This window comes from Phaseolus vulgaris, chromosome 8 (assembly GCF_051622355.1).
Source record: "Phaseolus vulgaris cultivar YP4 chromosome 8, ASM5162235v1, whole genome shotgun sequence".
NCBI lineage: Eukaryota > Viridiplantae > Streptophyta > Magnoliopsida > Fabales > Fabaceae > Phaseolus > Phaseolus vulgaris.
Genome location: NC_143505.1, coordinates 12,417,815 through 12,431,311, shown reverse-complemented (window position 1 = coordinate 12,431,311; position 13,497 = coordinate 12,417,815). Strand labels below are relative to the sequence as shown.

Sequence of the window (13,497 nt, the reverse complement as noted above, 5' to 3'; positions counted from 1 at the left end):
ATACATTAATGAGAAAATTTAAAGAAGAAAATAAAATAAAAATATAAAGAGTAAAGCATATTAATTATTTTTGATTGTTGGTACAAAAGATTGAGGTAGAGGAAATTTCCAAGGTGGAAGATTCTACCAAGGTTTTATTTGTCTGTCTCTCTTTCCTAGTAACAGTAGGAAACAGGAGAGAGAAACATGTGTTGGTGGCGTCAAACCATGTATCCAATCTATCCATTCCAACATCGTCTATCTGTCTGTCTATTTCTCACTCCTCATCATCTTCCCTTCTTTTTCGTTTATTTTTTCTATTCAAAATCAAAATTCTAATAGAAAAATCAACCCCTTTTTAAAATAGCTAAAAATTTTCAAAAAAATGTGAATATAGAAAGAAGCAACTTGCTTTATTTATATATAAATATTGGTTATTCTCCCTCTCTTCTCAACCGTCTCCTCCGCGTTCAACTCGCGTGCATTGCAGTCAGACCAAGCGAGAAAGGGAAGAGAATCGGAGAGAGAAAGTTGAGAGAGAGAGAGTCTAGAGAGAGAAAGCGAAGCCCAAATACCCCTTTTCGCCATTGTAATTCCCGTTCCCTTTCAGAGAACCCATTTGATTTTTTTGAATTTTCTGGGAACTGGGCGTTTTGTGATCATCATCTGGGTTCTCTCGATCTCCATCTATTTCCGGGTTTCGGCCTTTTCTCTTCAGATCCTCTCCTTGTTTTTGTTTTCTCCTTTCTTGAATCGAATTTTTAAAGACCCGTTGTGTTTGTCTTGCAATTCTGCCAAGTGGGTGTGTTTTTCCAAAGGAAGTTTCAGTTTTTCATAGTGAGAGAGTGGGAAAAGAATTGATTCCTATCTGGGTTTTGATGCGATTGTTGGTTCATTTTTTGAGGCAATGATGTTGACCTTAAATGTGTCGTTATGAAGTAATATGGAAGTGGTCGCTATACGGATACAACACCATAAACAACAACAGCAACAAAAACTAGAGCAAGAACATGTCGTTTTACATTGGTCGCGAGGCTTCAAAGGTTGGTAATTTGGTTTTGGTGCCCTGTTTTGTATTTAAGTACGACCTTTCTTGTTCATTCGCGTATGGTTCCTTTTATTATCTTCTCTCTTTATTGTTGATTTTAATTTATGTTTAAATGTTTCAATGTGCAGCTATGGAAGAGAATTTGCGCGGAGGCAACCACCGAGATCAACCTCCTTGCGGAGAATTGGAAGTACCTTCTCGCGGGTATTGTTTTTCAGGTTAGTTTCCCCATATTCTGATCATATTATGGATGGTTTAACTGTAGGTTGTTTTTTTTACCCTTTGTGGAAGGAATGCAATTGTGCTTCTATCTTTATTTTTGTGGATTGGAGATTCAAATATTTTTCACATGGGGTTGTGGTGGGAACTTTACTTGAACGCTACTAAAAGTTCTCCTTCATGTTGGTGTGGTTTGGTTACTTCTGGGGATTGCTTGTTTTATGTGTTAGGAACCTGGTTTATTGAACTATTCTTTGGCCGTTTAACCATTAAACGTTATTCTATCAATGATTATCCTCTAGTGTCAAGAGGGATTGATATTTCAATGAGGAAAATCTCAAGGAACTGGTAACTCTGCAGCATTGTCTGTCATATTCTGCAACTTTGAGGATTTGGCATTCAATGCCTGCACAAAATTGGATGAATTATTGCTTCTGAAATAAAATGCTGATTGCTGATATAAGTAATGGGCTCTACTTATTTATTACATTTTAATTGCAAATTTACTCAAGATTATTTGGAGCTCTGTTTCCTAGAGGGTCTAATGTTTCATTTCTCTCATTGAAAGAAAACCTTTAATAGCTTGCATGCACTCGTTGAAGGCAAATGTGTAGTAGAAATGCTCTATATCAAGCATTATCTTTTTCTCTTTTTAGTTTGAGAAAAGGGAAAAGAAACGAATGACAAACTTTTGTGCTTATGTTTAGCGTTATACATGAGATATTTTGTTTGTAAATTAGATTACTACATTTAATATTTTGCTATGTAATGTGATATACTTTAATTTACTTATTTATGATTGTTTCATATTAAAATTAAAAGTAAACTGTTTCCCTACAGTACATTCACGGTTTGGCTGCACGAGGAGTTCATTATTTACATAGGCCTGGCCCTACTCTACAGGATCTTGGATTCATCCTTCTTCCGGTTTGTAATACTCATTCCCTTTTGTGTCTCAAAAAATCTGTCTAACCTAGGACTGCTTCTTAACTTTTAATCTTGGTGCTGTTGCAGGAGCTTGGGCAAGAAAAAGCTTACATTAGTGAAACACTGTTTACCTTTATTTTTTTATCCTTTGTCCTTGTAAGAATTCTCCTCCCCTCGTCAATTTATCTTTCTCCTTTATCTACTTTCCTTCAATTGCCAGTATGATTTTATTCTTCCCCAATGTTCTAGTCTGCAATAAGTGTCATAGTTTTATGAAGTTTTAATCATTGATATGCCTCACAACATGTGCTTTTGCAGTGGACATTTCATCCTTTTATATTCAAGAGCAAAAAGATCTACACGGTTCTAATATGGTGCAGGGTTCTATGCTTCTTAGTTGTAAGTGTTTATCATGTGTTTAGTATTGTCTAATAATTTATAACTGTTTAAACATTTTACGTGAGTGCTTTGGGTTAGAAAATTAATTAGCATGTTGCCAACACAAAATTCAATCCTTGCTGTCAACAAAGATAATACCGTTCATTAAAGTAATTGCATGATTTGGCAGCCTTATGTTTGGTTATGCTTCCATGCGTATTAATGCAAAAGTGAGCATCATTACTGTTTTGACTCTGGTTTCTTCTCTATATTTTTATAGTTTTTGACTTGCTGTAGATCTTATCTTTTTAGTCTTTGTATTCCAAACAATAGAAAAGCAGAAGACTTCTGTGCTTTTGCATATTATTTTTTTAACCTTTTAACTGGTTAGGAAACTTACTGATGGATATTTTCCATTATTATGGAAGTAAATTAAGTTTAATGCTTAAGAATTTGAGCATTTTAAGGCATGAAAAAGTTCATAAAAAATTGTAAATGATTTGTGAATGTTCATTGCGATGATTAAAGATCCGTTGTTAACCTTACACACTTCACCCTTTATATTCTCTAGCCAGCATAGTCAATTCATTGGCCTTATGATGTTTTAAGTTGACTAAATAACCTATAGCATAAGGATGCTATATAACGGTTTTTTATAAGCGTGGCTTCTTTGCATTTGTAACTGCAGGCTTCCCAAGCTCTTCGCATAGTGACATTTTATGCTACTCAGCTTCCTGGTCCAAACTACCACTGTCGGGAGGTATACTCATTTGAGAATGAGTACTTGTTAAGCAAACAATATATCATTAGTTTCTCTTTTATTTCTATGTGACTCTTTCCTTTTTTTAAAAAAATCTTTTAACTTAATTCCGTGTATTTTGCAGGGGTCTAAACTTGCTACCCTGCCTCGCCCAGATAGTGTCTTTGAAGTCCTCTTGATTAATTGTTAGTATACTATTGTACTGGAGTTATTTAGCTTTGATTCCTTTTGGTTGTTTTGGTGCTCATTTGGTTTTCATTGTGCAGTTCCACGTGGCGTGATATATGGATGTGGTGATTTGATATTTTCATCACACATGATCTTTACTCTTGTCTTTGTTCTTACATATCAAAGATATGGCACACGAAGGTAAATTGACTCATGTTTCTTTTATATGGTTTTGACTCATTTTCGTCAAGATTTAAGTTTTCCATTTCACTGCAGTAATGTTTGTGTTGGTTGCTTCATTGTTTATTGGGATAATTAACCTCCCTTGAGGTTTGTGCTAATCCCACCTACACCCTTTCTTGGAGAAAAATTACACCAAGTTCCCTTACTATTTGTATGATTGTTACACACTTACACTTGTTATTTTTTGAAAAATAATAAATCCCCCATATTTTTTTATGTCAAACTATATAGACATTGCTCTAAAAAATAGCATAGCTCGGGAGGCAAGCGAAAATTTTCAATCAAGAAGGGTGAATGTGTAGTTATACTTAACCTCAAGGAAGTCCGTGTAATTATCATTATGTATTTTAGAACTTGCCATAACTTATTACTGTCATATTGTACTACAAGTTATTTTCAGTTATAATTTATTATGCTTGTTCATGAACAACTACAGATGTATAAAACAGCTAGGGTGGACTCTTTCTGTGTGTCAGTCTCTTTTGATAATAGCATCACGCAAACATTACACGGTTGATGTAGTTGTTGCCTGGTGAGGAGCATTTTCTGAATTGCAATGTTCAAATTTTGTTGTCCATGTCCATTTTGGTTTAGTGTTTGTTTTGATCCTTGGCAGGTATACTGTTAATTTAGTGGTATTTTTTGTCGACAAAAAATTACCAGGTTTGTGCATTTGGACATAATTACATTTGCTATAGTGAATTCAACTGCTCTTTGCTTGTTATGCTAACTTGGTCATTCCACAGAATTACCAGACCGGACAAATGCTGCAGCAACCTTGCTGCTACCATTAAGCACCAAGGACAACAAAGATGGCAGGACCAAAGAAGAGAACCACAAGTTGTTGAATGGGAATTCTGTTGTTGACCCTGCAGATTGGGTGTGTTGAATGTCTTCTAGTTGTCCTTTTTTAATCTCTTTTTATGTAATGTCGTTGTCTCTGATCTGGACATAACATGGTTTTTGTGACTTTACTCAGAGGCAGAGAACTCAAGCAAATGGTAAGATTCTGGAAGATGGCCATACAAACCATGCTGACACTGCAATGAATGGTGCATAGATATATGAGCGAGCTTATGCTGCACAAAGTTGGGATCTGCTGCAAAACATGGCCTTTAGAAAGTTACAACCTACACAACTAGATTTGTTTCGTGGAAATATTGTTAGCCTAATTTATGTTACTGTAACTGGGTTGTGTGCTTTTTTAACACATTGCAGCCCTGATCCTTTGTCATTGTAAAATGATCTAGCATCAGCAGTGCTATAGAAAATTTTCCAATTCTCATTGCCTCATTTCTTAGTACCATGTGCATAGTCCTTACAGTATTTTTTTTGGGGCACCAGAGCCATGCATGTTCTTTGCATGGTGAGGAAAAATCAGTAAAATGTAACAAGTTTCTAAATTTCTAAATGTAAAAGAGATTTAGTTCGAATTACTGGACCAATAGATGCAGTAAAACCCGAAATTTGTACATTTTGTCGCTGGCTGACAAAAGGGTTGGTGGAGGAAATCTTGTGTCATCATGGTACAATGTCACTCCACTGAAAATGCAAAACATGGCACATGGCGTGCATTCATTATTGAATCTAGAAAATGTCAAATTTAAATTAAATTCGTGCTGTTGAAGCAATTATTACTCTTACCTAAATATGAGGATGATGGATAGAAGTTGTACTTTTGTTTCTATTTTTGTCGCTCCAATTAAAATGGGATATCGTTTTTTTTTTTCATCTAAGTAACATTTTTTCTTCTGTCGGATATGGTAAGTTTTTAGCTGAAGGGCATGAAAGACATGGTCAGTTTTTGTTTGATGGTCGTGTCTGAATCAGGGTATAGTTATTAATTTTATACATTTTTTTATGAATACAGTATGTGGTAAACTATCATGAGAAAGTATAGTAAGTTTATAATTACTCTAAAAATAATTTTACCAATAAATTTGTTTTTAAATTGAACTTTAAAAAAAAACATTTTTCTAAATAAAATTGAAAAAAATGCTGTAGTGATTTGGTAGCATAAAGCAGAAACTTTTTAAGACAGCTTAATAAAAAGAACTATTTTTCAAATAATTGTTTACCACATGGTGTCCACTGATTATTAAACGTTACATTGCCTTAATTGAGGAATTAGATGGATAGGAAATGTAATGGCGCTTGAATAATTCCCAAAAATGAAATGGTAACAGTAAGTAACATTAACGAGCACATGAAGCTTTTAGCATGTGCTTGTGTCCAATTTTAGGTGTCTCTCCTCCTAGTTCAAAGTTAAAGAAAAATATCAATTTTAACGTCTGTCTCCTAATCTAGAAATAGGATTAATCAAATTTGGGTGAAAAACCTTAAACCCAGTGATTGTAAATCAATATTTTCATTCTAAAATGATTTTCTACATAAATATTCCAAAGTTACTGATTGTTTAACCTTTTTGCAAATTTAATTACCTCTCTGTCTCAGTAAACAAATGTATTCATTGAAAAAAAGTTTAATTATTTTAGTAAAAATCATTTTAAAAGTAACATATTTAGTATTATTCTTAATACATGTTGAAAATTTTAAACTATAATAATTATAGAAGTGAGAGAATAATCATAGGTAGAGTGTTAGATGGTAGAATATTAGTAATATAGTTGGTTATTATTTATTGTAACTTATTGTGACAGATATGATGCTGTATGAATTGTCCTGAACCCATTTTTGAAGTACAAATTCCCTCCAAATGTCTATTTCTGAGACTGATCAATCACATGCATTTCTCCTTTTCGCATGGGCCACAATCCTTTCCTTCCCTACACGTTGCTCAAACACCTCCTCTCATGGGGTATCATGTTTCTCACCAATGTCATTGTTATGAGTAGCTTAAGGGTATATAACTTGAAGCCACTATGCAAGTAAGGACACATAATTAAACTAGGTCTATCTTTCCTAAGATCGCTGTCTATTGTCTCTTAATTAAAACTACTTTAATGGCTAAAGGTATTTTACTGTCACACTCTTGGAAGTTTGGTATGCGTAATGTCTAAAGTGTGTAATGTATATTTTTTTTTTTATTCAGATTGTTATTTTGAGTTAAAGATGTGTATGATTTGTGTTAAGAAATGAGTTTTAAGTCTAATTCCACCTCATAAAACCAGCTTGATGAGGTGAGATTTGCACCCATTTATATACTATGAAAAGGTCTAATCTTTAGTCGATGTGAAATTTCCAACAATTTGTATGATTTTTGTCAATTCTTTTAGAAGATTTATATCACAAGTAAAAAGTTTATATCATGAGTAGAAGTTGTCTATATTAAGGTTTTTTAGTTTTTGGAAGAAAGTTAGAGGAAAAGAGATTCGGATAAATCTTTTATATAAGAATTGAGATATTCATAAAATACCTCTTATTTATTTATTATTTTTTTTTATAAAAAAACCTTTAATTAGCCTTCAATGCACCATTATTGAATCATACATACACAGTTTCATAGAAACATAGACATCCAAACAAATTCAAGTCCACTCATCAAATTTGTCTCTCACTACATTTTTTTATGCACCAACAGATACCAAACCTCTGCTAACCTAGTTACTAGACTTTGTTGATGTATCAAAATAATGTTTTGTTGCAGAAAGACACGAGAATAAATATAAGAGATCCTATTTTTTGTGTGTACAAGGGCAGCACTATTGTTTGAATCTATGACCCCGTATAAACTACCTATATCAGTGTAATAGACCCTATAAAGATGGCCGAGTTAACAGTTGCTTTGTATCTTTCTTATAATATACACATCATTTGCTAGTGACATAAAAAGATCAATGGCTATCTAAATGGTTTCTATAGGTACAAAAACTTTGGCTTACAAATATTTTACTTTATCTAGTTTTGGAAATGCAGCAGCAGAAGTAAATAAAATCACTAGATGTTTCATGAAAATGTGAGCGAATCTGCAATGGTGATCAATGGAGATATGTCCAAACTTTATACAGATACTCTAGCTTGGGAAAATGAAGAAAATGATATATAGCCAGGACTATGTGAACCCCATGATGCCTGGGCAAATTCATTAGCTGAAATGGTACTCTTCATTATTGTTACTTATTCCGTCCTCATGACATGACATTGGTTGATATGTATGGTCTATTTAAGTTTTAGGGTAAAACACTATTTGGATTTTCCAAAGGGTAAAATACTTTCACATTAATATATGAAATTATTATTTTAAATAAGTGTCTTGGTTAAATAAATCTTAAAACTAATCCTTATTTTAGTTCTTAAACATGCGATAATTTTATCAATTAAGTTTTATGAGATATAAATTTTGACACACGCATGACACTGAGACACAAATAACACTACAAGAAAATCATGAAATACAAACCAATTTTTAGAGACCAAAATAATTAGTTGCAATAGTAATTAAATTAGAGATCATTTTATAAACTAAAAAAAAAATTGGTTTATATTATTGTTAAATAGTTTCTAAATTGGTATCTAATTAGCAACCAAGGTTTTAAAGACCAAATTTAGAAACTAAATAATTGGTAGTTAAAACCTTGGTTGCTAATTAGATACCAATTTAGAAACTATTTAACAATAATAAAAACCAATTTAGAAACTATTTAACAATAATAGAAACTAATTTAGAAACCAAATTTTTGTCTAGTTTCTAAAATGGTATCTAATTTAGTTACTATTACAACTAATTATTTTGGTCTCTAAAAATTGGTTTCTATTTCATGTTTTTCTTGTAGTGTAATATTCTATATATAAAATCAAAAATGACTTTATGACACCCGATGCTCCATAAATATTAATATTTTAATTATTTATAATTTTTAAAATTATTTTAATATTTTGTATTTTGCTTATATTTTCATTGAGGAGATTTTTTTTAAAATATTTTTTTATTACAAATATTAATATTTTGTTGTGGGTGTAAGGTGGAGCATGGTGTAAAAATATCATCATCCATATAAAATGGATAGACGTCACATAACATGATCAAATTCTGAACTAAGAATTGACATTTATTTACTTCATATTGTACAGACAATAGGTAAATCAACTAGTCAGATTATATGAAAATAAGTCCTCACAATCAAATGTTACGAGTATTTTGATATTTATAACTATTCTAATTAAGAGGGATGTCTCCCAACCAGAACATGTTGTTGAGGTCGATTAAACTTTAAAATGGTCACCTGCAAGCTTCATGGGCTCCAAGGAAATGAGGGACTCCACCTGCAAAAGATAATCCGACACTCAAGTCAGTAAGAGAATAAAACATAGTGAATATAGTGTAAAATATGAGTTGCCTGTGAGTTGTTGTTCTCATTTTGTTATCATGTGTTGGAGTTATTCCCTAACTCAGTTATAGTCGTCTACTGTCTGGTCATCTTCTTTCCCTTATATAGGATAGTGCTCTCTCCCCTTCTCCTTGTATTTTGTTTTGTTTTGAGCCATATTCCCAAATTAATTTCAATACCGCATATACATTCAATCTCCATAATTAACGTCCTCTCCCTCTTTATGAGAAATAAATGAGATCTTTTTCATTAACTTCAGAGATCGACATTAAAACTGTTTTACCACCTGATTGGGCTCGGCCCATGACCTCGCAACCTCCTAACCTCAGACATAAGCCAGTGAGACTAATAAGTTCAAACATTAACTTCAGATTCACCCTATTATTGAGCTTGACCCATGACCTTACAACCCCCTAGCTTCAAGCGTAAGCCAATGAGGCTAATAAGTTCATAACCATTAAATTCAGATATCGGTGTCAGATTCACTTTCATCCTATTATTGGGCTCGACCCATGATCTCACAGCCTCCCAACCTTAGGCCTAAGCCAATGAGGCTGATAAGTTTGTTGCTATTGCTTGATTCCACCTTCAATTGACTTCTTGTAATGGACCAAATTTGGACTCAACACTTTGTTTTACTTGGTAGGTCGACATTTCCTTTACCTGTAAAAAAAAAAATAACAAATTAGATCGAGTGAGGTCGGACCCCACCCAGTTAAAATCGAGGAGGTTTTTTCTTCATGCAATGCACGACCTTCTTAATAATTTGAACCAAACAAGGTCGGTACCCCACCCAGTTAAAACTGAGGAGTGTTTTCTTCATGCAATGCGCGACCTTCTTAATAATTTGAACCGAACGAGGTCGATACTCCACCAAGTTAAAACCGAGAAGGTTTTCTTCATGCAATGCATGACCTTCTTAATAATTTGAACCGAACGAGGTCGGTACCATACCAAGTCATAACTTGTGCATGGTTTTTCTTCACGTTAGGTTAAGACCTTGACGTGGTATTCTTATTGAACCGAACGAGGTCGGTACCATAGTCATAACTTGTGCATGGTTTTTCTTCACGCTAGGCTAAGACCTAGACATGGTCTTCTTTTATTTGGACCAAACGAGGTCGACACCTCACCTAGTTAAGACCGACGTGTGATTTTTTCTTCATTACATTACCTGTTCTCAACAATCATAAAATGGTAAATCATGTCCACTCAACTTATTCCATTATGAATCAAATATAAAAGAATTAAAACATCCGAAAAACATAATTTTGTATCATAACCAAATAAATCAAAAATTGAAATATTTAATTAATTGTAATCAAAATATAGATTAACCACATTCCATATTCTTGGTATAAGTCTCCAATCCAAATTTTAGAAACAACTAAATGAAAGTTCTCCAACAGAACGGTCATGGTAAGAGAAAATGTTCAAAAGCATAAATATTCTGCAATTTTAGTAACTCTTGAATTTCAATATTTTTTAATTTAAATTTTTTTATCCATTAGATTTTCAAAATTTATGAGATTCATTATTATTTTTTTGTTGGTCAAAATATATTTAATAATGAAGCAACATAATCCATCACTAGTGCAAAATCTTATGACCCATCAGTGCAACGTGCCAACCCATTCTTTTAATTTTAGTATGAAAAATAAAGTGAATAAATAGTGTATGCATTCTCACTCAAGATAAAGAATTATAAAAATTAAAAGAAGTAAAATTGACCAAATTTGTACACCCCTCATTATTTTTCCCTCTTTCGCTTACTTCTATACTCTTCTTTAATGGCAAAGACATTGTAATATAGTCATTTTTTATAACAAAATATGACATAATATTAAAAACTTGAGAAGAAAAAGATATGGATGAATAAGTAAGTTATATTGGTAAATAAGCAAAACATTTATCTATTTTTTTTTATATTTTGGATGTAAAGATGTTATAATATCTTAATTTTTATAAAAGAGATTTACATATTTTCAAACTGAAAATGGAAGGTTAACACATGCAATGAATTTAATCAAGACAAAAATCTAACATATATGTACACATCTTCAAAATTTTATTTACCCAATTCTTACCAAATATATTTTAAAATAATTAATTTGTATTCATAGAAATTCCCGCTTCTAATTGAAAATATGCAGCCATATTTATTTTCTAATTTGTAACAAAATTTTACGAATTTATATATTAAATTGAAATAATATTTTTTTTTCTTGAATGATTTAATCAGTACTTAGTAAAATAGGATGCTTATAAATTATTACCAAAATAATATTTCATTAACTAAACTATTTCTTAATATTTTAAAATAGAAAATAAAATTCATGTGATATAACTATGTGTCAAATATAAGTTGGTCTATCCATTATAATAACATAACCGAATCTATGAAAATAATTTTTATTATTGACCAAAGTGATTTGAACGCTCCAAATATTTATAATTATCCTTCTTACAAAATTTAACCAACGGGTCATCCTTAATTGTTATCATGAAAATAGTAAAATATAGAACAAAATTTAGAGAGTGGGGACAATTATCAAACACTATCATATACAAACAATTTTTAATGTATAAGTATTAATTGAATATAAAAAATTAACGCTAGAGAACATTGAAAGAGTAAAGCGAGACAAACAAAAATTACTCACCATCGCGAAAATTATTATCGAAACGTACCTTTGGCGAACGAAGCGTGGTTTGCAGGGGAAGTGGTCCGGTAGTGTGTGTGTTATGTCTTGTGGAATAAGGAAATTTTACATATATATTGTGGAGGTAGGAAAAGTTTTAACTAGTGATGTGAGTTGATTTTAACACTTTGATATTTATGATTGAGATTTTAAGACAATTAATGAGTGAAAACCTAAGGAAAATCCCCACTGAACATTAACTTAACCAAGTGGTTAATTAAATGTGAAGGTTCATTTCACAAAGGCAAAAGGAAAACACAATTATATGGTGAATATGATGACAAATATGGTGCGAAATTGAACAAACAATAAAGGAACAAAGAGAAGACCGAATTATAATTCAAAGAAGCAAAACTAAGAACATGTTTTTGATAGAATGGAATGAAAATGGATAATTGGAATAGATGATGAAAAGGAGAACATATGTGGAGCTATGATGGATCACGCCAGTTGATGGGATGGAATCACCATGAGTGAAAGGAGGCTGCCACTTGAGAGCTTCATATCTCACAAGATAAGACCGAGTTTGGAGGAGAACACTTACTCACTACTCACACAAAAATTGTGCAAAATTTCTTTACTATCATTTCAACTTGTCAAATACACTAGGTAGGCCTCTTATTTATAGGTGAATGAGCCTTGGAGAACAAGCTAAAGGGGTAGGATGGGAAAAGGAAAAAAAATGGGCAGCCTTAGGGTTTGACTAAGTCAATCCCGCATCCTAGGCTTGTCCTTCTAGAAACTAGCTCAAAATGCCTTCAAATGGGTTAGGAACAAGCTAAAATGCTACTCACACCCCGTATTATACTAAAGGTACCTTATTGTAGCTTATATTTGCTATTTGGACCCACAAAGTGAGCCCAATTATTTACAACATATTTCTAAACCTTTAAGAAGACTAGCAAGAAGAACTTTAGGTGCTCTGGTTTATAGCTTCTTCTTCTGCTGATGTTTTCTCAAGGTTTGGTGGGGTTCAACTTTGTATACTGAGATGACTTACCCTTTTGGGAAGTTTTTGTTGTGTCCTTATTCATCTATCAGTTTGAATCACCTAGCCCCACTATGGGTGCCAAGTGTTCTAGCTAAGAGGGATATGTCTCCCAACCAGAGCATGTAGTTGAGGTCGGTTAAACTTCGAGATGGTCACCTACAAGCTTCATGGGCTCCAAGGTAATGAGGGGGCTCCACCTGTAGAAAATACTTCGACGCTCAAGTCAGTAAGAACATAGAACATAATGAGTATAATGTAAAATATGAGTTGGAATTACTACCTGTGAGGTGTTGTTCTCATGTGTTGCAGTTATTCCCCTTGTCTCAGTTATAGTCGTCTACCGTCAGTCCTTTTATCTGGTCATCTTCTTTCCCTTATATATGATAGTTCTTTCCCCCCTTCTCCTTGTATCTGGTCTTGTTTTGAGCCATATTCTCAAATTAATTACAATACCACATATACATTCAATCTCCATAACTAATACCCCCCCCCCCCTCTTTATGAGAAATAAAAGGGATTTTTTTTATTAATTCTAGAGATCGGCATTTAAATCATTTCACTGCCTAGGTCCCTGACCTCACAATAACATAAATTGTTATTTTAATATCAATATCTAGAAAGTGTTTAGTTGAAAATATGTTTTAATTTATCCTCTTTTACTGAAATTCACGTTATGATAGAGAGGTCTTCTGTGTTAGAAAAATATTTAAATATTTCTAATAATTATTTGTGCAAAAAATGTTTAGCATGTTCAAATATAGAAGCATTCATGCTTCTTAACTTAAATGACATGC

At 32.6% G+C, this 13,497-nt stretch overlaps 1 protein-coding gene across 1 annotated transcript; it reads left to right on the top strand.

Moving 5' to 3' along the window:
• The first annotated feature begins 503 nt into the window (after window positions 1–503).
• Window positions 504–5,015, top strand: ATIPCS1 (Inositol phosphorylceramide synthase 1). Its single transcript, XM_068629654.2, has 12 exons — window positions 504–1,022; window positions 1,156–1,245; window positions 2,087–2,173; window positions 2,261–2,329; window positions 2,492–2,572; window positions 3,240–3,311; window positions 3,436–3,496; window positions 3,578–3,680; window positions 4,159–4,254; window positions 4,339–4,385; window positions 4,469–4,602; window positions 4,702–5,015. The coding sequence occupies exons 1-12, from the start codon at window positions 990–992 to the stop codon at window positions 4,780–4,782; spliced, it is 954 nt and encodes a 317-aa protein (XP_068485755.1). The 5' UTR covers window positions 504–989; the 3' UTR covers window positions 4,783–5,015.
• The last annotated feature ends 8,482 nt before the right edge of the window (window positions 5,016–13,497 follow it).